Source organism: Aegilops tauschii, chromosome 6, assembly GCF_002575655.3.
Source record: "Aegilops tauschii subsp. strangulata cultivar AL8/78 chromosome 6, Aet v6.0, whole genome shotgun sequence".
Taxonomy (NCBI): domain Eukaryota; kingdom Viridiplantae; phylum Streptophyta; class Magnoliopsida; order Poales; family Poaceae; genus Aegilops; species Aegilops tauschii.
In genome coordinates, this window is record NC_053040.3 from 149,413,069 (window position 1) to 149,434,933 (window position 21,865).

General features: G+C 46.1%; 2 protein-coding genes across 2 annotated transcripts; both read left to right on the top strand.

The window, feature by feature from the left end:
- Window positions 1-9,439: 9,439 nt before the first annotated feature.
- Window positions 9,440-14,850, top strand: LOC109735191 (subtilisin-like protease SBT5.3). The gene is made up of 8 exons (XM_020294402.3): window positions 9,440-9,831; window positions 9,944-10,041; window positions 10,166-10,330; window positions 11,600-11,708; window positions 12,579-13,119; window positions 13,204-13,301; window positions 13,407-13,652; window positions 13,768-14,850. The coding sequence occupies exons 1-8, from the start codon at window positions 9,602-9,604 to the stop codon at window positions 14,639-14,641; spliced, it is 2,361 nt and encodes a 786-aa protein (XP_020149991.1). The 5' UTR covers window positions 9,440-9,601; the 3' UTR covers window positions 14,642-14,850.
- LOC109735192 (uncharacterized) lies at window positions 14,842-17,311 on the top strand. The gene is made up of 3 exons (XM_020294403.4): window positions 14,842-15,574; window positions 15,687-15,833; window positions 16,377-17,311. The coding sequence occupies exons 1-3, from the start codon at window positions 15,491-15,493 to the stop codon at window positions 17,055-17,057; spliced, it is 912 nt and encodes a 303-aa protein (XP_020149992.1). The 5' UTR covers window positions 14,842-15,490; the 3' UTR covers window positions 17,058-17,311.
- The last annotated feature ends 4,554 nt before the right edge of the window (window positions 17,312-21,865 follow it).

A 21,865-nucleotide genomic window follows, 5' to 3' on the forward strand; every position in this document is an offset into this window, starting at 1 on the left:
TCGGTGACGTCCCTCAAACACTTGATCCAGCTAAGGCCGAGGGAGAGTTCCGTCAGCACGACGGCGTGGTGATGGTGATGATGAAGTTATCGGCGCAGGGCTTCGCCTAAGCACTACGACGATATGACCGAGGTGTAAAACTATGGAGGGGGCACCACACACGGCTAAGAGATTGTCTGTTGTGCCTTTGGGGTGCCCCCTACCCCTGTATATAAAGGAGGGGAGGAGGAGGCCGGCCAACAAGGGGTGCGCCAGGGAGAGGGGAGTCCTACTAGGACTCCAATCCTAGTAGGATTCAGCCCCACCCTTTTTTCCTTCTACCGGAGGGGGGGAAGGGAAGGAGAGGGAGTAGGAGAAGGAAAGGGGGTGGCGCCCCCTTCCCAAGTCCAATTCGGCCTCCTCCCTTGTGGGGGCTGCACCAACCCCTTGTGGGCTGGTTGGCCTCCCTCCTATGGCACATAAGGCCCATATCTTTCCCCTGGGGTTCCGGTAACCTCCCGGTACTCTGGAAAAATGCCCGAATCACTCGGAACCATTCCGATGTCCGAATGCAACCTTCCAATATATGAATCTTTACCTCTCGACCATTTTGAGACTCCTCGTCATGTCCGTGATCTCATCTGGGACTCCGAACAAACTTCGGTCATCAAATCACATAACTCATAATACAAATCGTCATCGAACGTTAAGCGTGCGGACCCTACGGGTTCGAGAACTATGTAGACATGACCGAGACACATCTCCAGTCAATAACCAATAGCGGAACCTAGATGCTCATATTGGCTCCTACATATTCTACGAAGATCTTTATCGGTCAAACCGCATAACAACATATGTTGTTCCCTTTGTCATCGGTATGTTACTTGCCCGAGATTCGATCATCGGTATCATCATACCTAGTTCAATATCGTTACCGGCAAGTCTCTTTACTCGTTCCGTAATGCATCATCATGCAACTAACTCATTAGTCACATTTCTCGCAAGGCTTATAGTGATGTGCATTACCGAGAGGGCCCAGAGATACCTCTCCGACAATCAGAGTGACAAATCCTAATCTCGATCCATGCCAACTCAACAAACACCATCGGAGACACCTGTAGAGCATATTTATAATCACCCAGTTACGTTGTGATGTTTGATAGCACACTAAGTGTTCCTCTGGTATTCGGGAGTTGCATAATCTCATAGTGAGAGGAACATGTATAAGTCATGAAGAAAGCCATAGATATAAACTAAACGATCATAGTGCTAAGCTAACAGATGGTTCTTGTCCATCACATCATTCTCTAATGATGTGATCCCATTCATCAAATGACAACACATGTCTATGGTTAGGAAACTTAACCATCTTTGATTAACGAGCTAGTCAAGTACAGGCATACTAGGGACACTCTCTTTTCTCTATGTATTCACACATGTATCAAATTTTCGGTTAATACAATTCTAGCATGAATAATAAACATTTACCATGATATAAGGAAACATAAATAACAACTTTATTATTTCCTCTAGGGCATATTTCCTTCTCTCTCTCTCTATACATATATATATACATGTTATTCTTCTGTAGACAGAGCAAATCACACGGCTTATTAGCAGCAATCGTGTGTGTTATTATTGGTCGTCGCACACATTTCTGATTACGGACCTATTTGCCGTGTATCACACAAATCTTGTTCAGTTGAACCGTTTCCATTGTGTTGCCTAATCACACATAGTTCATCCTAGTGAACCATATGTTGTATATCGCACACACCTTCATATGGCTGCCCGCTTCTTTTGTTCCTCCTAATCCCAAACAGTTAATTGAACCGAACCATATGCCCTGCAGCACACACGCAACTAAAATCTGAACTGTGTTTGATGCATCCGTCATCGCAAACGTTTTGCACCTTTTTTGACGGTTTTTTTACACCACCGTTTGCGATTATGGCATTGCACACAGTTTCGTCAAAGGGTCTCTGATCATAGTGTCGTGTTCAGACCATCCCGCGGTAGTGGTATCTGATGGGGTTCGGAATATAAATTAACTGCACCTCAGGAGGATTGTTCCTATTTAAGAAGTAGAAATTTTGCACAAAGGAATTTGTGAGGAGGTTATGTTGGTCACACTCATCTGCGAGGAAGTCGGCCAGCTCAACATTTGCAACGAATTGGGCAAACTCTTGATGGAACCCGGCCTCATCCATGAAGGAATTATGTGGCCATTCGCACGGCCATGCTACTTCTTGAGCTTACGTTGATTTTTCCCTTGAAGAGGAAAGGGTGATGCAGAAAAGTAGATATAAGTATTTCCCTCAGTTAAGAACCAAGGTATCAATCCAATAGAAGGTACAAGCAAGTCCCCAATAGATGCACCTACACAAACTAACAAACACTTGCACACAACACGAAAAAGGGGTTGTCAATCCCTTCAAGGTCACTTGCAAGAGTGAGATCTAATAGAGATAGGTATAAAAGATAAGTAAAAGGCAAAATAAAGTAAATATAAATAAATTGCAGCAAGGTATTTTTGGGTTTTTGGTTTTATAGATCTAAAAATATATGATGAGAAATAGACCCGGGTGGCATAGGTTTCACTAGAGGCTTCTCTCTTGAAGAAAGCATACGGTGGGTAAACAAATTACTTTTGAGAAATTGATAGAAAAGCGCATACTTATGACGATATCTAAGGCAATGATCATGAATATAGGCATCACGTCTGTGACAAGTAGACCGCCTCCTTCCTGCATCTACTACTATTACTCCATACATCGACCGCTATCCAGCATGCATCTAGTGTATTAAGTTAACAAGAACGGAGTAACGCCTTAAGCAAGATGACATGATGTAGAGGGATAGATCCAATCAATATGGTAAAAAATCCATCTTTTTATCCTTAATGGTAACAATACAAATACATGCCTTGCTACTCCTACTGTCACTGGGTGAGGACACTGCAAGATTGAACCCATCACAAAGCACCTCTCCCATTGCAAGAAAAACCAATCTAGTTGGCCAAACCAAATCGATAGATCGGAGAGAAATACAAAGATATCTTAATCATGCATAAAATATTTCAGAGAAGACTCAAATAATATTAATAGATAATCTGATCATAAATCCAATTCATCGGATCTCAACAAATGCAACGCAAAAGAAGATTACATCGTATAGATCTCCAAGAACATCGAGGAGAACATTGTATTGAATATCAAAGAGAGAGAAGAAGCCATCTAGCTACTAGCTATGGACCCGTAGGTCTATGGTAAACTACTCACACATCATCGAAAGGGCAGCAAGGTTGGTGTAGATGCTCGCCATGCTCAAACTCCCCTCCGACGGAGTGCCGGAAAAGGCCCCAAGATGGGATCTCACGAGAAGAAAAGCTTGTGGCGGCGGAAAAGTATTTTTGGTGTGACCTCTGATGTAAGGGGAATATTTGGGTATTTATAGAGCAGAGATTAGGGTTAGAAGAGCCACGGGGGGGCCACAAGCCTAGGGGCGCGCCCCTAGGGCTTATGGCCCCCTCGTGGGTCTTCTGGCCTCTTCCCGAAGCTTCATGGTTGTCTTTTGGTCCAAGAAAAATCCTCAAAAAGTTTTGTTCCATTTGATATTGATTTTTTATAAGATAAAAACAAGGGAAAACAACAACTGGCACTAGGCACTAGGTTAATAGGTTAGTCCCAAAAATGATATAAAATAGCATATTAATGCATATAAAACATCCAAGATAGATAATATAATAGCATGGAACAATCAAAAATTATAGATACATTGGAGACGTATCAGGCCGCACCTCCGCCATTCTCGGAGTGTTGAGGTCATTGTCCGATGATTCCCCAATGACTCCCTTAGCATTCTTTTTGGAGGAAAACTTCCTAAAGATACTCATCTTATTCCTATGAATAAAATTCTGAAAATTTTGGTCCACAAAATTTTTGTCAACAAAATTTCACAAGATTGATAGCAACTACTCATACAGGTGCCTAGAGGCCATATTAAACATTCAAACTACTTAGAACTTAAGAATTCAACATGCAAGCCCATTTACAGCAGCACCAAGAGTAGCTAATTATTCAAAATATAAACCACTAGAGCAAAACCTGATTGGAGCAATGAAGGAGTCACATACCAATTAGCAATCCTCCAAAATAGTTTAGGTAATGGAGCTTCGAGCAAAGAGATCGAAATCCACGGGTTTGAGAGCAAGAACACGAGAGAGAGAGAGAGCTATGGTGATTTTTTTTCTCGGGGTAGGAGAAGACATGTGCTAAAGAGATAAGTGAGGGGACCCACATGGGACCCACCACCCACTAGGGCGTGCCTGGGGTGGCTGGCACGCCCTGGTGTCTTGTGGGCACTAGGGGACCCCCCCTCTAATGTTATTTGTACCAGAAATTCAGAAATATTCAGAAAAAATCATGTTAAAATTTCAGGTCATTTTGAGCACTTTTATTTTTGGGTCATTTTTTTGCATAGAAAAATCAGAAAATAGGGTAAACATGGCATTTTATTTTATTTAACTAAGAAAAACAGAAAAAAAAAAAGTGGGGACAGAAGGTTGTGCTTAGTAAATTCATCAACCACATGCCTCTCGAAAACAGTCCATTAATAAGGTTGATCAAGTCTTATTAACAACCATTTTTGATTAACATGAACCCAAAGAACTTCCGTAAAAACGGTAAGTTACCTCAACGGGGATATGCATATCCCCAACAACAAGTATGTCATATTTATTTTTGGTAGTAGGTAAAGGGAGTTGAAAACTTCCAATAGTAATTGTCGGAGAATTTTCAATAACATTATTGCCATTAACTTGAAATTGTTTCTTCGGAAAGTACACCGTATGCTCATTACCATTGATATGAAAAGTAACTTTTCTTTTATTGCAATCAATAACATCCCCTGCAGTATTCAAAAATGGTCTACCAAGGATCATTGACATATTGTCGTCCTCGGGCATCTCAAGTATAACAAAGTCTGTTAAGATAGTAACATTTGCAACAACAACGGGCACATCCTCACAAGTACCGATAGGTATGGTAGTTGATTTGTCAGCCATTTGCAATGATATCTCAGTAGGTGTCAGTTTATTCAAATCAAGTCTTTTATATAAAGAAAAAGGCATAACACTAACACCAGCTCCTAAATCACACAAAGCAGTTTTGACATAATTTCTTCTAATAGAGCATGGTATAGTTGGCATTCCCGGATCTCCAAGTTTCTTAGGTACTCCATCCTTAAAATAATAATTAGCAAGCATGGTGGAGATTTCAACTTCATGTATCTTTCTTTTATTAGTGACAATTTCTTTCATGTATTTAGCATAAGGGGCCATCTTTAAAATATCAGTCAAGCGAGTGTGCAAAAAGACTGGCCTAAGCATTTCAGCAAAACGTTCAATTCTTCATCCTCTTTTTTCTTAGATGGTTTAGGTGGAAAGGGCATGGGTTTCTGAACCAATGGTTCTATTTCTTTACCATGTTTTCTAGCAACAATGTCTCTCTTATCATATCGTTTATTTTTGGGTTGTGGGTTATCAAGATCAACAACAGGTTCTATCTCAACATCATTATCTTGTCCTTTATTATTGTGTGGTTGAGTATCTTCATGAACATCATCATTATCATTTTCATTTTCACTAGGTGAATGTTCATTACCAGATTGAGTTTCAGCATCTGAGGTAGAGGCATCATTGTTATGTTCAGAAGGTTTTTCAATTTTAGGTTCACTAGAGGTATGCAAAGTCCTATCATTTTTATTTTTTCTTCTTCTTTTTAGAAGGACTAGGTGCATCAATATTAGTTCTATGAGAGTCTTGTTTAATTCTTTTAGGGTGTCCCTAGGGATAAAGTGGTTCCTGAGTCATTTTACCTCCTCTAGTTGCTACTCTAACAGCATAATCATTTATATTATTGTTCATTTCATTAAGCAATTCTCTTTGGGATTTAGCAACTTGTTCTAGCTAAGTATGAACAATAGAAGCATGTTTACCTACACCTCTAGCATCATTAGTGATTCTAAATAACAAGTCACTCAAGCGAGCAATCATATCAGAATTTTGTTCATTGAAGTGATCTTGTTTCCTAATGTAGTTATCAAATTCATATAGGCATTGGCTAGGATGTTTATTGTAAGGGATGTCACCTTCATCAAACTTTAATAGTAGTTGTGACAGTACCAATAGCAATAGTAACTTAACAAGAACAATATGTGGGCATTGGATCGGTGAATTGGTTGGATGTTATTCATCATATATCAGTCGTAACCTAGGGCGACACAGAACTATCTCCAGTTCATAAATATAATGTAGGCATGTATTCCGTAAACAGCCATAAGTGCTTATGAAAAAGAACTTGCATGACATGTTTTGTCCTATCCTCCCGTGGCAGTGGGGTCCATAAGGACACTAAGGGATATTAGGCCTCCTTTTAATAGAGAACCGGAACAAAGCATTAACACATAGTGAATACATGAACTCCTCAAACTACGGTCATCACTGGAAAGTATCCCAATTACTATCACCCTGGGGTTACGGATCATAACATGTAACAGGCGCATATAACTTGCAAGATCGAATCTAGTACATAGAAATAATGGTGAAAACATAAACGGCTCAGATCTGGAATCATGGCACTTGGGCCCTTGTGACAAGCATTAAGCATAGCAAAGTCATAGCAATATCAATCTTAGCACATAGTGGATACTAGGGATCAAGCCCTAACAAAACTAACTCGATTACATGATGAATCTCATACAACTCCTCACCGACCAGTCAGCCTACGAAGGAATTACTCACTCCCGGTGGGGAGCATCATGGAATTGGTGATGAAGGAGGGTTGGTGATGGCGAAGACCGAAGATTCCCCTCTCTAGAGCCCCGAACGGGCTCCAGATCGGGCCTCCCGGTGAAGAACAAGAGGTGGCGGTGGCTCCATATCGTAAAATGCGATGAAACTTCCTCTCCTATTTTTCTGGAAAAAATAGGATTTTATAGTGTCGGGATTAGGGTCAGCGGAGCCCCGAGGGCCCCACCGCCCACCAGGGCGCGCCAGAGGGGGGTGGCGCGCCCTGGTGTCTTGTGGGCAGCCAGGGCACCCCTCCGGTGGGTCTTGGTTCCAGTATTTTTTATTTATTCTGAAATAATACTCCAAAAGTTTCATCCAATTCCGAGAACTTTTATTTCTGCACAAAAACAACACCATGGTAGTTCTGCTGAAAACAGCGTCAATCCGGGTTAGTTTCATCCAAATCATGAGAATTAGAGTCCAAAACAAGGGCAAAAGTGTTAGGAAAAGTAGATACGATGGAGACGTATCAACAGCCCGGATGCCTCGCCGAAGACACGAAGCAGCTCCCGGATGACCCGGAGATCGCGGGTCGAGGGGTAGCAGAAGATAACAATCTCGTCAGCGTAGAGGGAAATGCTCGACGAGGCATGTCGAGTGGTGAGGCGCTGGAGCAAGCCGCGCCTGTGGGCATGAAGAAGAAGCGAGTTCAGGGCATCAATGACAATAGTAAAGAGCATCGGGGAGATGGGCTCTCCCTGCCGCAACCCACAGGCGTGGTCAATCAGAGGTCTAGGAGAGCCATTTATGAGAATGCGCGTACTGGACGTGGAGAGTAGGATGACTATCCACTCGATGCAACGTCCTCCGAAGCCCAGGTGGCGAAGGACGTCGATGAGGAAGGGCCAAGAGACCGTGTCAAACACGCGCGCGATGTCGAGCTTGAGAAGGACATGAGGCATGCGGAAGTTGTGCAACTAGCGGGCGGTCTACTGGACTAGCATCAAGTTGTCGTGCACGCACCGGCCCGCGATGAATGTGCTTTGATTGGTGGAGACAAGCTGGCCGAGGTCCGGGGCAGCGAAGCGAAAGAACCTTGGCGATGAGCTTTGCCACAAGATGTATCAGTCTGATGGGGCGGTAGTCTGAGAGGGAGGAGGCGTCCGGCTTCTTCGGGATGGGAGTGATGAGGGCCTCATTAAGGCGCTGCAGACTATGCCCATTCATGGAGTAGAACTTTTCGAACACGGCGCACATGTCAACTTTGATCGTGTCCCAGCAAGCCACAAGGAATTCCGCCATGAACCCATCGGGGCCCGGGGCCTTGCCGCGGGGGAGCGCCTTGACCGCACGCCAAATCTCATCCTCCGAGAATGGGAGCTCAAGGCCGACAAGATCGAAGGTGCGGTCGTTGATCTAGCTCAGGTCGATGGAGAAATCGTGAGTTTTGGGGGTGCCGAGGAGCGAGGAGAAGTGGTGGAACACAACTTCAGCCATGCCCTGCTCGTCGAACACCGTGGAGTTCTCATGCTGGAGGGACAATATACGGTTCTTCTGCAATCTGTGGGCAGCGTGGATTTTGAAAAAGGCGGTGTTGGTCTCGCCCTCCTTAAGCTAGCCGAAACTCGCACGGTCGTGAGCGATGGATCTCTCCAACGAGGCCAATCCAAGGTAAGCGCGCTTGAGATTGCCTCGGAGCCAAACTTCGGAGGGGGAGAGAGCCTGGAAGTCTTGGGTAGCGTCAAGGCGGGCAGTCAGTTCCCGCGCAATCATCAGCTGCAGAGATACGTAGCCATGGATACGCACCCCCCAGCTCTGGAAGCGGCGGGCCGTGTGTTTGAGGCGGAGGCAAACACACCGGAACAAGTCCGGGTCGTGAACGGAGCCCCAAGCGTCCGCCACCGTTTCCTGAAAGCCTTCGAGCTTGATCCAGTATCGCTCAAAGTGGAAGCGTTGAGGGCCAGCGTGGCGCGGAGTGCAATCCAGAAACAGAGGGCAATGATCGCACGCCGTCGAGGCAAGGCACTGGAGGATGGAGTGAGGCTGTGAGAGCTCCCAATCAGAGGTGCAAAGGAATCCGTCATTGCGCACGAGCGTGGGCGATTCCCTCTCATTGGACCAGGTGTATCAACGGCCATACATGTACACGTCGCGCAGCTCCATGTCGGCGATGAAGCGGCGGAATCGGCTGGAAGTGCGCCGGTTAATACGCCCGTTACTCTTATCTCCGGAAGAGGAGACAAGGTTGAAGTCGCCCCAAGGAGCCAGGGGCCAGCGCAAGATGCGCGAGTGTCCTGCAGGTCCTCGAGGAACAGGATCTTATCATGGTCCTCCTGCGGGCTGTACACACCAGTGATCCACTATGGGTGCACGCCTAAAACAAGTATCTCTGATTTATTCTAAAGTTAGTACAGAGGGAGTAGTATTCCTTTTCACTTAAATGATTTTTGAATTTTAAACACACGGAATACTCCTATATATATTGCAACATTATGTGCAACCAAAATTCGTTTTGGTCAAACAGATGCCAAATTTACGGAATATACGTTCAAAATGGACCTTCCACGAGATATATACCCTGGAGGCGTTGATACATTCGAACCTCGCTGGCCGATAACTAACCCAGATGAGATCCAAGGATTTAAACTGTCCCGCGGCGTTTACGCTGTCGCATGCAGCAGCACAGCCACAGATCGAGTCCTCCCCCTCGTGGACTAAACCCGCCGCCCGCAACCACCTAGCTCGGGTATATAAATACACCCCCTCCCTCTACCAGAACCCCCGAAGAGATCGATCGATCGCGAGAGACGGGAGGGCGCGAGGGCCAACAGCATGAGACCCATGGCTTCCTTCGGCGCTGCCGCCTGCTTCCTCCTCTGCGCGCTGCTCCTCGTCCAGCCCGCCCCCGCCGCTGCCGCCGGCGAGAAGCGGTCCTACGTCGTGTACCTCGGCGAGCATGCGCACGCGTCGCGGCTGCACGACCTCCCAGCCGTCGACCTGGCGGCGGTCGAGGGGAAGGCCGCCGACTCGCACTACGACCTCCTCGCCACCGTCCTCGGAGAGTAAGCAGGCCACGGCCGCCGTTGTTTCTTGAACCGATGATCAGGTGTAGATGCGTGTGCATGGAGGTTGGCTGACGTGGATTTTCTCTCTGTTGCGCTCATCGCAATGCAGCAAGGCGAAGGCGCGGGAGGCCATCTTCTACTCGTACACCAAGCACATCAACGGCTTCGCCGCCAACCTCGACGCCGACGAAGCCGCCCAGATCGCCCGTGAGTAGTCTCTCTCTACCGCCTGCATGACCGCCGTGGTGGATCGACGGCGTTTGCTCCTGAAATATGGTGTCGTCGATCGATTAACTGACTGACTGCTTTCCGGTCGTGATCTAATCTGCAGGGCTGCCGGAGGTGGTGTCGGTGTTCCGGAACAGGGGGTACCAGCTGCACACGACGCGGTCGTGGCAGTTTCTTGGCATCGCCGGGCCCGGAGGCGTCCCGCGCGGAGCGTCCTGGCGCAAGGCTAAGTTCGGCGAGGGCGTCGTCATTGGCAACATCGACACCGGTACTTGCATGATCCGATTTATATACAATCAATCGGGTTGACTTAATCTGACTACAAATATTTTGGACAGTATATATAGCAGGAAGCCAGAAGATCCGTAAAGTGCCAAAAATATATATTTTGAGTAGATATACCAGTACTAAAATTGTCTTAGATTAGATTACCCCGCATGTTACCCCAGAATTAGATATATAATTTCTAAATATTGTGCAAAATACTAATACAGTCCTGGCGATTTGAATTATGTACAAAATTTGAGCATATGCTAAAAAGAAATTTCATCATGAAAAGTTTGTGTGCATGCCACAATTAAATGTAAAGAGATTTAAAACTCACTTAGAATGCACTAATGCATGTTGTTGCATGATAAGGGTTCACATGCATAGACCTGACGTACGATAGTTTTGATGATTTGAAAGCATGCACGTTGAGACAATTAGAAGTACTAGTTGGAATTACTCTTTTGTTAGGGTTGCACGCGTGTATTATGATGGTGACCAAGGCGCATAATTATAGACGCGTTAGGACAAAATTACCTTTGGCAAATGTATTGGTTAGTGGCAAGTAGATCGGTGAGTTGAGGAAACTAATAGATACATGCAATCGAGAGAGAAATATTTTCCTTTTTTTAATATAAGGAGAGATACAGAAAATCAGGAAGAGATACTTTCCTCTTTCTGGAGGGATAAAAAGGGAATTACGTGGATTTATAAAAAATGCATCTTACATTGTAGAATTTTATCAAAAAACAAATACACCTTATCTAAAGAAATGGAGGGAGTATATAGTAAGGTCAGCAGAGTAGCCAGAGTGTTGTTGACTTTTTCCCATTCACTAATGGATGCATCTTTATAGCTGGTCTTTGACAGATCGAGTATATAGGACCATCCAATGATTCCATAGTGGCTTCCCATCTGTAGTACATGCAACCATGCTAGATGCTATCCTACCCTACATTCCTCTAGAGTACTTACTTTCTCGACATGCTTACAATTCTGATGCAGCCAAAGGATGGGCCATAATCCAACATACATACCCCAAACCAATCAGTGTCCATCTGGAAAAATTTCCTGGTCCACGTTAAAAGGAGCCAGCAGATTTTTCATGGAATTTCTGCGGTCCAAACAGGCCTCCAATTGAGGACCTTTTATTTAACCGTTGTACTGAAATAGTTGTCTCTACTTTGGATTGGAATCTGCCGTTCAAATTGATTTGTATTTCAATGGTGTTGCTGATATATACGTGCTCTTGTGCTCTATGGATGTGAAGGTGTGTGGCCAGAATCGGAGAGCTTTCGGGATCATGGGCTGGGACCAGTCCCCAAGCACTGGAAAGGAACATGCGAGAAAGGCCAAGACGACAACTTCCACTGCAATGCGTAAGCTAACGTGCTCTTGTGATCTAAACGCCGTTATATTTCATTACTTGTCAAATTTCAATTGACTGAGACTTCGTTATGTCTCTATCAATGATATCTTCGTGAGATCCTACGTTGAGATTTGTGCATATTTTTTGTTTTAGTTTTTTTTCTCTTTTCCTTTTTTATATGTTATGTTATTTGATTGAGACTTGGTTAATTCTAAGTCAACTGAGAGCTATCACACATTTAATTAATGCGTGCATGCATTCTTGTGCTAATTAGTCACATAACTATGTTCGTTTAGAGCAATGTTTGTTTCCTTTTCAGATCCACACTTGAAGTCTATACTGTGCACGTACGTTTGATCCAAAAAGTTGATATACTTTTATCTAGTGTAGCACTATAGTTGAGACCACCACCATGCACATATGAGCTGTGGGAGAGTACGACCACCACCAGCCGATGCCTCTAAGGTATCTACTAGTGGTAAGTGGCAATGATGGATAGATGTGCATGCTTTGACTGCATGCATCATGTCTATCCTTGAGAATTCCTTTAATCCCGGACGACAGTGACACTGCACTGAGTCTGAGTGGTATATAGTGTCTCCCGGCCCCACCTGTAAAGAGATAGTCAGCGAGAGAAGAAAGGACAGGAAAAGTTGCATGCCTTTAACAGAAAAGAAAAAACATCAGATTTCACTGTATACTCTTGTCTTTTCTCCCTGCACAAACGAAGAATTTTAGAAGAAAAAAAATTGAGTGTGCTCAATGATGCATTGATCGTAAGGATAATGGACATTGTCCATGAGAGTTTCAGTTTATTCATCGAGCTGTATAGAGCGATTTTTTATAGTTCTCTCTGAATTTTTGGAGCGCATGCATGCAGGAAGCTGATCGGGGCGCGCTACTTCAACAAGGGGTACGGGTCGGAAGGGCTCGACACCAAGGCTCCCGAGTTCAACACCCCGCGGGACAACGAGGGGCACGGCACGCACACGCTGTCCACGGCCGGTGGCTCGGCGGTGCCCGGCGCCAGCGTGTTCGGCTTCGGCAACGGCACGGCCTCCGGCGGCTCTCCACGGGCGCACGTGGCCGCGTACCGCGTGTGCTACAAGCCCGTGAACGGCAGCTCGTGCTTCGAGGCGGACATCCTGGCCGCCTTCGACGCCGCCATCCACGACGGCGTGCACGTCCTGTCTGTCTCCCTCGGCAACGATGGTGAGCCCTACGACTACTTCGACGACGCCATCTCCATCGGGTCCTTCCACGCCGTCCGCCGCGGCATCAGCGTTGTCTGCTCGGCCGGAAACTCGGGCCCCAAGCCCAGCTCCATCTCCAACCTTGCGCCGTGGGTCTTCACTGTCGGTGCCAGCACCATGGACCGCGAGTTCCCGTCTTACGTCGTGTTCAACGGCACAAAGATCAAGGCCCGCTTCTTCCCTAGCTATCTCACAGTTATTGTTACTATCATTTCTGGAAGATAATTAATCAAACTGTTTTGATGCATGCAGGGGCAGAGCATGTCGGAGACATCGCTCAAGGGCAAGGAGTCTTACCCCATGATCGATTCCGCTGAAGCCGCAGCGCCCGGCAGAGCGGTAGATGACGCGTACGTGTATCAATGTCTCTTATATTGTTAATCTTCTATACGACCAAGTACTAGTAATGTGCGGCCTTTACATGATGATGACGATGAATGTGTGTGCGAGTGCAGCAAGATTTGCCTGCAGGGGTCGCTGGACCCGGAGAAGGTGAAAGGGAAGATCGTGGTGTGCCTGCGTGGGACGAGCGCGCGTGTGGCCAAGGGCCTGACGGTGCTCCAAGCCGGCGGCGCCGCCATGGTGCTCGCCAATGACGCCGCCTCGGGCAACGAGATTATCGCGGACGCGCACCTGCTCCCGGCCACGCACATCAGGCACAGCGACGGCCTCACCCTATACAACTACCTCAAATCCGCCAAGTAAGTAAACCAAACCATGAATAAAGCCTACGGCGTAATCTATATTAATTACTGCTTCTAAATAATTGGCACATTTAGATGGATGCATGACGTTGTTTCTCCGTTTTTTGGAAAGGTCACCAGAGGGGTACCTTGAGAAGCCGGAGACGATCCTGGAGACGAAGCCAGCGCCGTACATGGCCGCTTTCTCCTCGCAGGGACCCAACCCCGTCAACCCGGAGATTCTCAAGCCCGACATCACGGCGCCCGGGGTGAGCGTGATCGCCGCGTTTACCCGCGCCATGGCCCCCACGGAGCTCGCCTTCGACGAACGCCGCGTCGCCTTCACGTCCATGTCTGGGACGTCCATGTCGTGCCCGCACGTCTCTGGCCTCGTGGGGCTCCTCAAGGCCCTCCACCCAGACTGGAGCCCCTCCGCGATCAAGTCGGCAATGATGACGACGGCGATCGACGTGGACAACAAGGGCGAGTCCATCCTCAACGCATCCTTGGCGCCGGCTGGGCCCTTCGCCTACGGCGCCGGCCACGTGTGGCCGAGCCGCTCCATGAACCCCGGCCTCGTCTACGACCTCGGCCCCGACCACTACCTCGACTTCCTCTGCGCGCTCAAGTACAACGCCACGGTCCTGTCCATGTTCAACGGCGAGCCGTACAAGTGCCCCGAGAAGGCCCCCAAGATCGAGGACCTCAACTACCCGTCCATCACCGTCGTCAACCTCACGGCCTCCGGCGCAATGGTGAAGCGCACGGTGAAGAACGTTGGCTCCCCGTGCAAGTACAAGGCGATGGTGCGCCAGCCGGCTGGCGTGCATGTGACGGTGAGCCCCGACGTGATGGAGTTTGGGAAGAAGGGGGAGGAGAAGACGTTCGAGGTCAAGTTCGAGACCAAGAACGCCAAGCTGGCCAAGAACTACGCGTTTGGCGCGCTCATATGGAGCAACGGTGTCCAGTTCGTGAAGAGCCCCATCGTTGTCAAGACGGCGGCATGAAAGGGCAACCGGGTAAAATTATATCGATCGGGTGTTGGCGTTTGATTAGCTTAGGAATCAATCATATCGAGCGTTAGGGTTTCCATTAGCTTAGGAATTAAGCCACTGTAGAGAGAAACAGACACGCATATGTTATTTAGGTCTTTATTAGGCCTGTGGAACAATAATCAAGTGAAGGGGAATAATAAAGTGGTTAGTAGTTCTTCGCAGGGGTTTGCATGGTGTTTTTTATTTTGAAAGCACGACGCCGGCTGCCGCGCAGTGAAGAGAGCTCGTCTGGTCGTCTTCTCCCTCCAAGGCAAGATCAGGCCCAACCTCCACGCCACCAGCTCCACCCCCATATCTCTTTCCTTCCAGGTTAGTTTCAGGTCCGCTTAAAAGTTTCAGGTTAGCTCATCTAAAAACAGTTTAAGGTTAGTCCGCATAATTTAATTAGAAGTGTTATTTGGTTGACTGTCATTGTTACTTATCCGATCTGAATCTAATGAAATATGTAATGTGCCGAAGAGATAATTACACGATAGTACCACATTTGGGGCGGTGGTGGCGAATTGGTATCACTTTTGGAAATTTTTACGTGTCAGTACCACGTTTGGGTCTAACCGTTGCAAATCGAGCTAATCTTCGTATTTCTATGTATTGACGCTGGAACTGACCGCCCGGGCCGCGCGTCAGCTGCCACGCTGGCAAATCAGCACCCGCCCGCTCGCCCGATACGTGCGGTCCGGCTCGAACCGGACCGGCTCGTGCTCTGTCTCTCCCTCCTCGCTCGTGCCTTCCTCCTCGCTCCTCTCTCGCCGCCCTCGTCGCCGCCCGCAGCGTTGCCGGACCGGACCGCCGCCGCCCGCCATGGTTTTCGAAGACGAAAGGAGTGAGGAGACGTCCAGCCTGACGTACATGCACTCGACCTCATCCACGGACAGGCTTAACCAGGTGATTTCCCTTGAGCTAGGTTTAGGGTTAGGGTTTCAGATTTGGGGCTTTTTGATTTGGTTGATTTTGCTGGGTTTTGATTTGGGCATTTTGTTTGTATGAGGTTCGGCAGGTCCCTTTCAGCGTTGAAGATCCAGATTACCAGGGGCTTGAGTTGGAAACGATGTCGCCATGTGAGAAGCACGGGAAGGCATATGAGAGGCTTGTCGCATTTGAAGGAACAGACACAGGGAGAAGGTTCTTAGCATGTGCAGAGCCGGTATGAATTGTAGGGTGATAGTTGGATATTATATTTTGGTTGATAGTGTCATTTTATTGTTGGTTTGACAGTGGCATATTGAACATGACTACAAGGCCTGATTATTAGGGCATATTCACTTTTGCAACAGCAGTGGCAGTAGTTTCATGACAGTGGTACTGTTATTTAGCAGTGGCATTGTTCTTGGTATCATGTGAAATATTCAGTTTGGGACTTCTACAAGTTTTATATTGCTGTTGTGGCATTTTTATGTACTTAATGACAGTGCACTGTTAATTATGTTGTTCTTACACTTTTACTCCTGTTTGGAACTAAATATTGAGTGCAAATCTGTTCAAATCTGTAGCTGAGTGGTGTTGTAATTTGTCATGCTGTTATTTAGTGGGTAGGTACATCTCAATTACCAGTGTAGCTTAGTGCTGCTATTATTACCAATTTAGAAAGGAAAAACAGTGGTAGGAACTAATGTAGCTTAGTGCAGTAGTTATTTACCTGTGGTATGAACTAACTTGTTTATTATTTATCTTTCTGCTCTTTTTGCAGGAAGGGCAGAATTGTGGGTTTGTTGAATGGGTTGATCACCAGTGGCCCCCAACAATGCAAAATGCATTGTTGAAGCTGTGGGCAATGGTTGAAGATAGCAGGAGTGCTAGGGTGAATGATAATCTTGAAAGTTCTTTCACTATCCACCATCTGACAGAAGAGAAGAACAAGTTGGAGGCCAACTATGATAAGCTAGTCCAAGATGTGCATGAGCTTATGAGCTTCCAGAAGGAGAGGGTGGTGGATTTCGGACATCTGCAGTCTGCCATTACATATCAGCATGAATGCAGAAGTGAACTGGTGGCTGATATGAAGGCACAGATGGCAAAGAGAGATGCAGAGTCTAAGAAGCTTAAGCAGAATTATGAAGTGCTACTGAACCTGACAAGATCTCAAGCTACAGTCATCCAGAACCTGAAGTTGAAGCATATTACAGACAAGCAGTTGCTTAGTGAAGCTAAGATGAACTTGGAGTTGAAGAATGCAGAGCTCACAAAGTCTGAGGAGAAGCTCACCCAAGATAAGCTAGAGTTGAAGTTTCAGGTTTTAGATTTGCTTAAGGGAAAGGAAAAGCATGGTGAAGAGATGGTGCAGCTAGAGCTTCAGTTTGCTGAGCTGATGAAGGCAGAGGAGAAGCTGAAGGAGAAGATCAAGGGGATCCAGGCCATCTTAGAGAAGTGAAGAAAATGAATATGAGACTAGTGGGCAATGCTGACCTTTTGGGCATGATGGTTGTGTAGTGTATGGCTCTACTAAATGTGAACTTCTCTAAGATGAACTATGGCTGTGTATGTATGTAGTAAATATGCTTTTCATCCTTTTGTGAGAAAAGGATGAACTATGCATCTAAACTCCACTATGTATTATGAACAATGGTTGTGTACCCTATAATATGTTGAACTCCAGTAACTATTGTGTGTTATGTTTGCTAGACTTGAAATGATGTTATATCATGCATTGGAAGATGGATCAGATATTCTGTGTTATGTTTGCTAGACTTCAGATTATGATTTCTCATGCACTAGGTTTTATATTAGATGATTATGTTAGCATTGGAAGACTATTTGATGGTTATGTTAGCACCGTAAATCCTAATGGTTAGGTTTAGGTGGCTCCGTCGACTCCGAGGCACCGTAAACCCTAAAGGTTAGGTTTAGGTGGCTCCATCGACCCCTAGGCACCGTAAACCCTAATGGTTAGGTTTAGGTGGCTCCGTCGACCCCTAGGCACCGTAAACCCTAAAGGTTAGGTTTGGGTGGCTCCGTCTACCCCGACACACTGTAAACCCTAAAGGTTAGGTTTAGGTGGCTCCGTCGACCCCTAGGCACCGTAAACCCTAATGGTTAGGTTTAGGTGGCTCCGTCGACCCCCAGGCACCGTAAACCCTAAAGGTTAGGTTTGGGTGGCTCCGTCGACCCCTAGGCACCGTAAACCCTAATGGTTAGGTTTAGGTGGCTCCGTCGACTCCGAGGCACCGTAAACCCTAAAGGTTAGGTTTAGGTGGCTCCGTCGACCCCTAGGCACCGTAAACCCTAGAGGTTAGGTTTAGGTGGCTCCGTCAACCCCGAGACACCGTAAACCCTAAAGGTTAGGTTTAGGTGGCTCCGTCGACCCCTAGGCACCATAAACCCTAATGGTTAGGTTTAGGTGGCTCCGTCGACCCCTAGGCATCGTAAACCCTAAAGGTTAGGTTTGGGTGGCTCCGTCGACCCCGAGACACTGTAAACCCTAATGGTTAGGTTTAGGTTGGTTCATCCATATGACCAAATAGCAAAACAATGCCATTAAAGTATGAACATAGACCATCAAGTTATCCACCCAAGTGGCATCAATCCATGAACCATCAAGTTATCCCCAACAGAACCATCAAGATATCCATTGGCATCGGCACAAGTTGCTTTAGTGGCATCAAACATAAAAGAAAACACATTGTAGTGGCATCAAACTCTAAATAATACACATTGTACCATGAATACAAGTTGCTGATGTATCATCAAAGCAAAATAAAGCACAATGTATCATCAGCACAAGTTGCTGTAGTGGCATCAAACCAAAATAAAGCATCAGCAGTAGTTACTGGAGTGACATCAAACCAAAAGATAACATTCCACATTGTAGTAGGTGCACATTGTAGCATCAGCAGAAGTCTGCATCACCTTCTGCCACCTCTACTAGCATTGAACTAGGTCATCCATCCAGTGTGTGTGCCATCAGTTGGTGGAGGAGGAGCACTAGAAGTTGAGGCACCATACTGCCTTGGGGCAGAGAAAGGCCTTGAAGAATGAGCACCTCTCGCAGCAGTAGATTGAGCACTAGAAACCTTTTTGCCTTGTTAATTGCTGAGATGGCATGGTTACATGGGACTCCACTGAGGTCCCACTTTCTGCAACCACAGGTTTCAAGTAGACAGCATGTGTTTGCTCCCCACTAGTTACTTGCCACAAGTTAACACCTGCTTGAATGGGTTTGCAGTACCTGGCCCTTTCCTTCTCAATCTCCAACTTCTCACTGTAATGTGGTGTGATCTCCCATCTAGCTTCCTTTCCACTCTCTCTATTCCTGTGCCACCTAACCATCTGCTTATCCTTTATGCCATCACACATAGTTCTTACTGTTTTTTTTCTATGATCTAGGATGTACTTGTTAAACACCTCAGACAAATTGTTGACAACCAAGTCAGTCTTGCAATTTGTGTCAAATGCATGCCTAGCCCAGGTTTTCTTGGGTATTGCACTAAGCCACTGCCAAGCTTCCTCACTCTCAGCTTTGAGATCATCCATTGCTATATTAAATTTGTGTTCATTATATGCATAACTGGCATTATCCATGCACTTCTTAAGGTCTTACCCCCTAAAGCCAGCATTTTGGAAGTTTGCATATATGTGTCTTAAGCAGAATCTTTGATTACTGTTAGGAAAAACTCTATCAACTGCAAACAGTAGCCCCTGGTGCACATAATTTAAACAGCTAAGCTACTGTCTAATGCACATGTAAACACATATTTAGCAGGCAATGCAAGGTGGATAGACATACCTTCTGTGTGTCAGACATTATAGTATATGGACCATACTGTCCAACTTCTCCTCCAAGACAAATTTTCAGTTGGTGTAGAAACCAGCACCAGTTTTCTTTGTCCTCTTGTCCAACAATGCCAAATGCCAGTGGGTATATGTTGTTATTGCCATCTCTACCAGTGGCAGCAAGGATTTGTGCACCAGTGGTTAGCTTGATAAAACATCCATCAATACCTAAAACAGGAAGTAAACATAACATGTTAAATGCATTTATATGTGCAAGCTATTGAAATTAACAACATCAAAGTAGTGTACAAGCTAAAATAAACTAACCAATGAATGGTCTACACCCCTGTAGAAATCCCTCCCTTGCTCCATTGATGCAATAAAACATGGCATGGAATCTGGGTCCTGGATGTGGGATTTTTTCAGTGGCTCTTGGAGTTACAGTGCTGACTACAACTCTACTCCCAGGGTTTGTATCCATGACAGTCTGAGCATAGTCTCTCAGCCTTGGGTATTGCTTCTTATGATCTTCCAACACAGCCTCAACAGCTAGGTTTTTTGCCCTATATGCCATAGCCTTGGGCACATCCACACCATACTTTTCCATGCATGCATCAATAAGTGTATGTATGCTAGTAGTGACATCAAATCTGAATAGTGGCTCATATTGCTTTGCAAGCCACTTGGCACTTCCCTGGTTGTTTTAGTAGAACTAGGGCAAGTGTGTTGTAATCTCATCTTCTTAATTGCAAAAGTCCTTTTATAATAGCTGCCACAATGCAGAACTTGCATTGTGAATTCTTGCAATGCACAATGATCCTCTTATCTGAGTTCCTGTGATACTTGAAGTCTCTGCACTGAGTGATGTGCAAGCTCAACAAAGCATCTCTGAATTGATGTTGATCTATGAAACACATTTGCAGTTGTTGGTGTGGTTGCTCCAAATCCTCATTGTACCATACTCTAGGTGGCCTCTTCTTTGCCCTGCTCTTCCTTCCTTTAGGTAGCACAAATGCTAGTGGCTGAAACCCATCATCTTCACTGTCCTTCAGTAAACTATTATCTTCTTCATCTGATGATGGTTTCCAATCAGGTTGCACTTCTTCTAAAACACTGGAATGTGACCTTGTTGTTGGTCCCCTCCTTACTTGCAGCTTCTGCTTCTTCTTTGCTGGCACAGATATTTTTTCTTCCTCTTCTGGAACAATAGGGTCATCATCCTCCAAATAAAATAATTCCTCTACCTCTGTGTCACCCTCATAATGCACTTGTTCTTCCTCCTCTGTTTCTTCTTCTGATTCTTCATCCTCTGTTTCTTCTTCATGTTGTTCTTCTACTTCTTCCTCTATCTGTCTGTTTCCCTCTTGCATCTCCATGTCTTCAGCATCATTCATTTCCTCATTATAGTTAGGCCTTAAATCCCCAATATAATAAGGGTTAGTGTCACTGTCATATTGCCCTTCAGATGAAGATGCATAACTGCCATCATAGCCATCTTGTTCTTCTTCCACAACTTCTTTTAACTTTGGATTTAGAACACTCCTGCTCTCTTGTGTTAAAACAGCAGGGCCTACAGCTGCAATAGAGCAGCTACTCTGACCTTCATAAGCTACACCTTGCTGATCAACAGCATACACAGGAGGATTAGCCAGATCATAAACCACAGGCTCAGAATAGACAATTGCATCTAATTTTTGCTTCTCTACAAAACCCTTTTGTGCTAAACTGACAGCTGGTGGACAAGCCCTAAATAGCAAATTAAGCACCAAACTCTCCCAATTCTGCCTCTTGATCAACTGTAGTTTAACACTACTATCAACCAATTCCAAACCCTGCTCTCCTGGGGTCTCCATGTAAAACAGCAGTGAATTATCAATACTAAAGCCTTGTGTTTCCATCAATGCAACCATATTCAGATATGTCACATCTGAACAACTTAACTTCCTCTCTAACAGATCATTATTGTCAAAATGGATCCTAACATTCCATATGTCTTCATATAAACTACAATTCACATGCAATTTGCCTAATTAGTACACTATAACCCTAATTAGCAAATAAATGAGAAGAAAAAAAGACAGAAACAAAAACTTACATGACGCCGCCGAGCCCGTGGGTCAGCTCGTGGCTATTGCTAGGGTTCGCCACCCACTGTTGTGCCAGCCGTACCCGCTGCTCCATGGACAGTGCGGGCTCCATGAACTCGTCGTCGTCGCTAGAATACTCAGAGCTCGAGTAGCCGTCGCCGCCCTCGATTGGAGATCTCCCCTCGATTCCTCCTGCCGCGCCGCTGCCGAAGAGGGGAATGTTTGCGTCGCCGCCATCGCCGTTGCCGGCACCGCTGCTGCCGCCACCACCGCCCGGGGTCGCCGCCGCCATCGCCGTAGAGACGCGTGAGGGAGCTAGGGTTCGTCGACGAACAGAGGAAGAGAAGAAAGGAGAGGGAGAGACAGAGCACGGGCCGGTCCG

Bases quoted from the DNA above. Each gene is read 5' to 3' on its own strand.
- LOC109735191 (XM_020294402.3), top strand. From the start codon at position 9,602: ATGAGACCCATGGCTTCCTTCGGCGCTGCCGCCTGCTTCCTCCTCTGC. The intron at 10,042-10,165 runs GTGAGTAGTCTC...TCTAATCTGCAG, and splicing joins CGAAGCCGCCCAGATCGCCC to GGCTGCCGGAGGTGGTGTCG. The intron at 13,120-13,203 runs GCCCGCTTCTTC...TGATGCATGCAG, and splicing joins TCAACGGCACAAAGATCAAG to GGGCAGAGCATGTCGGAGAC.
- LOC109735192 (XM_020294403.4), top strand. From the start codon at position 15,491: ATGGTTTTCGAAGACGAAAGGAGTGAGGAGACGTCCAGCCTGACGTAC. The intron at 15,575-15,686 runs GTGATTTCCCTT...GAGGTTCGGCAG, and splicing joins CCACGGACAGGCTTAACCAG to GTCCCTTTCAGCGTTGAAGA. The intron at 15,834-16,376 runs GTATGAATTGTA...CTCTTTTTGCAG, and splicing joins TCTTAGCATGTGCAGAGCCG to GAAGGGCAGAATTGTGGGTT.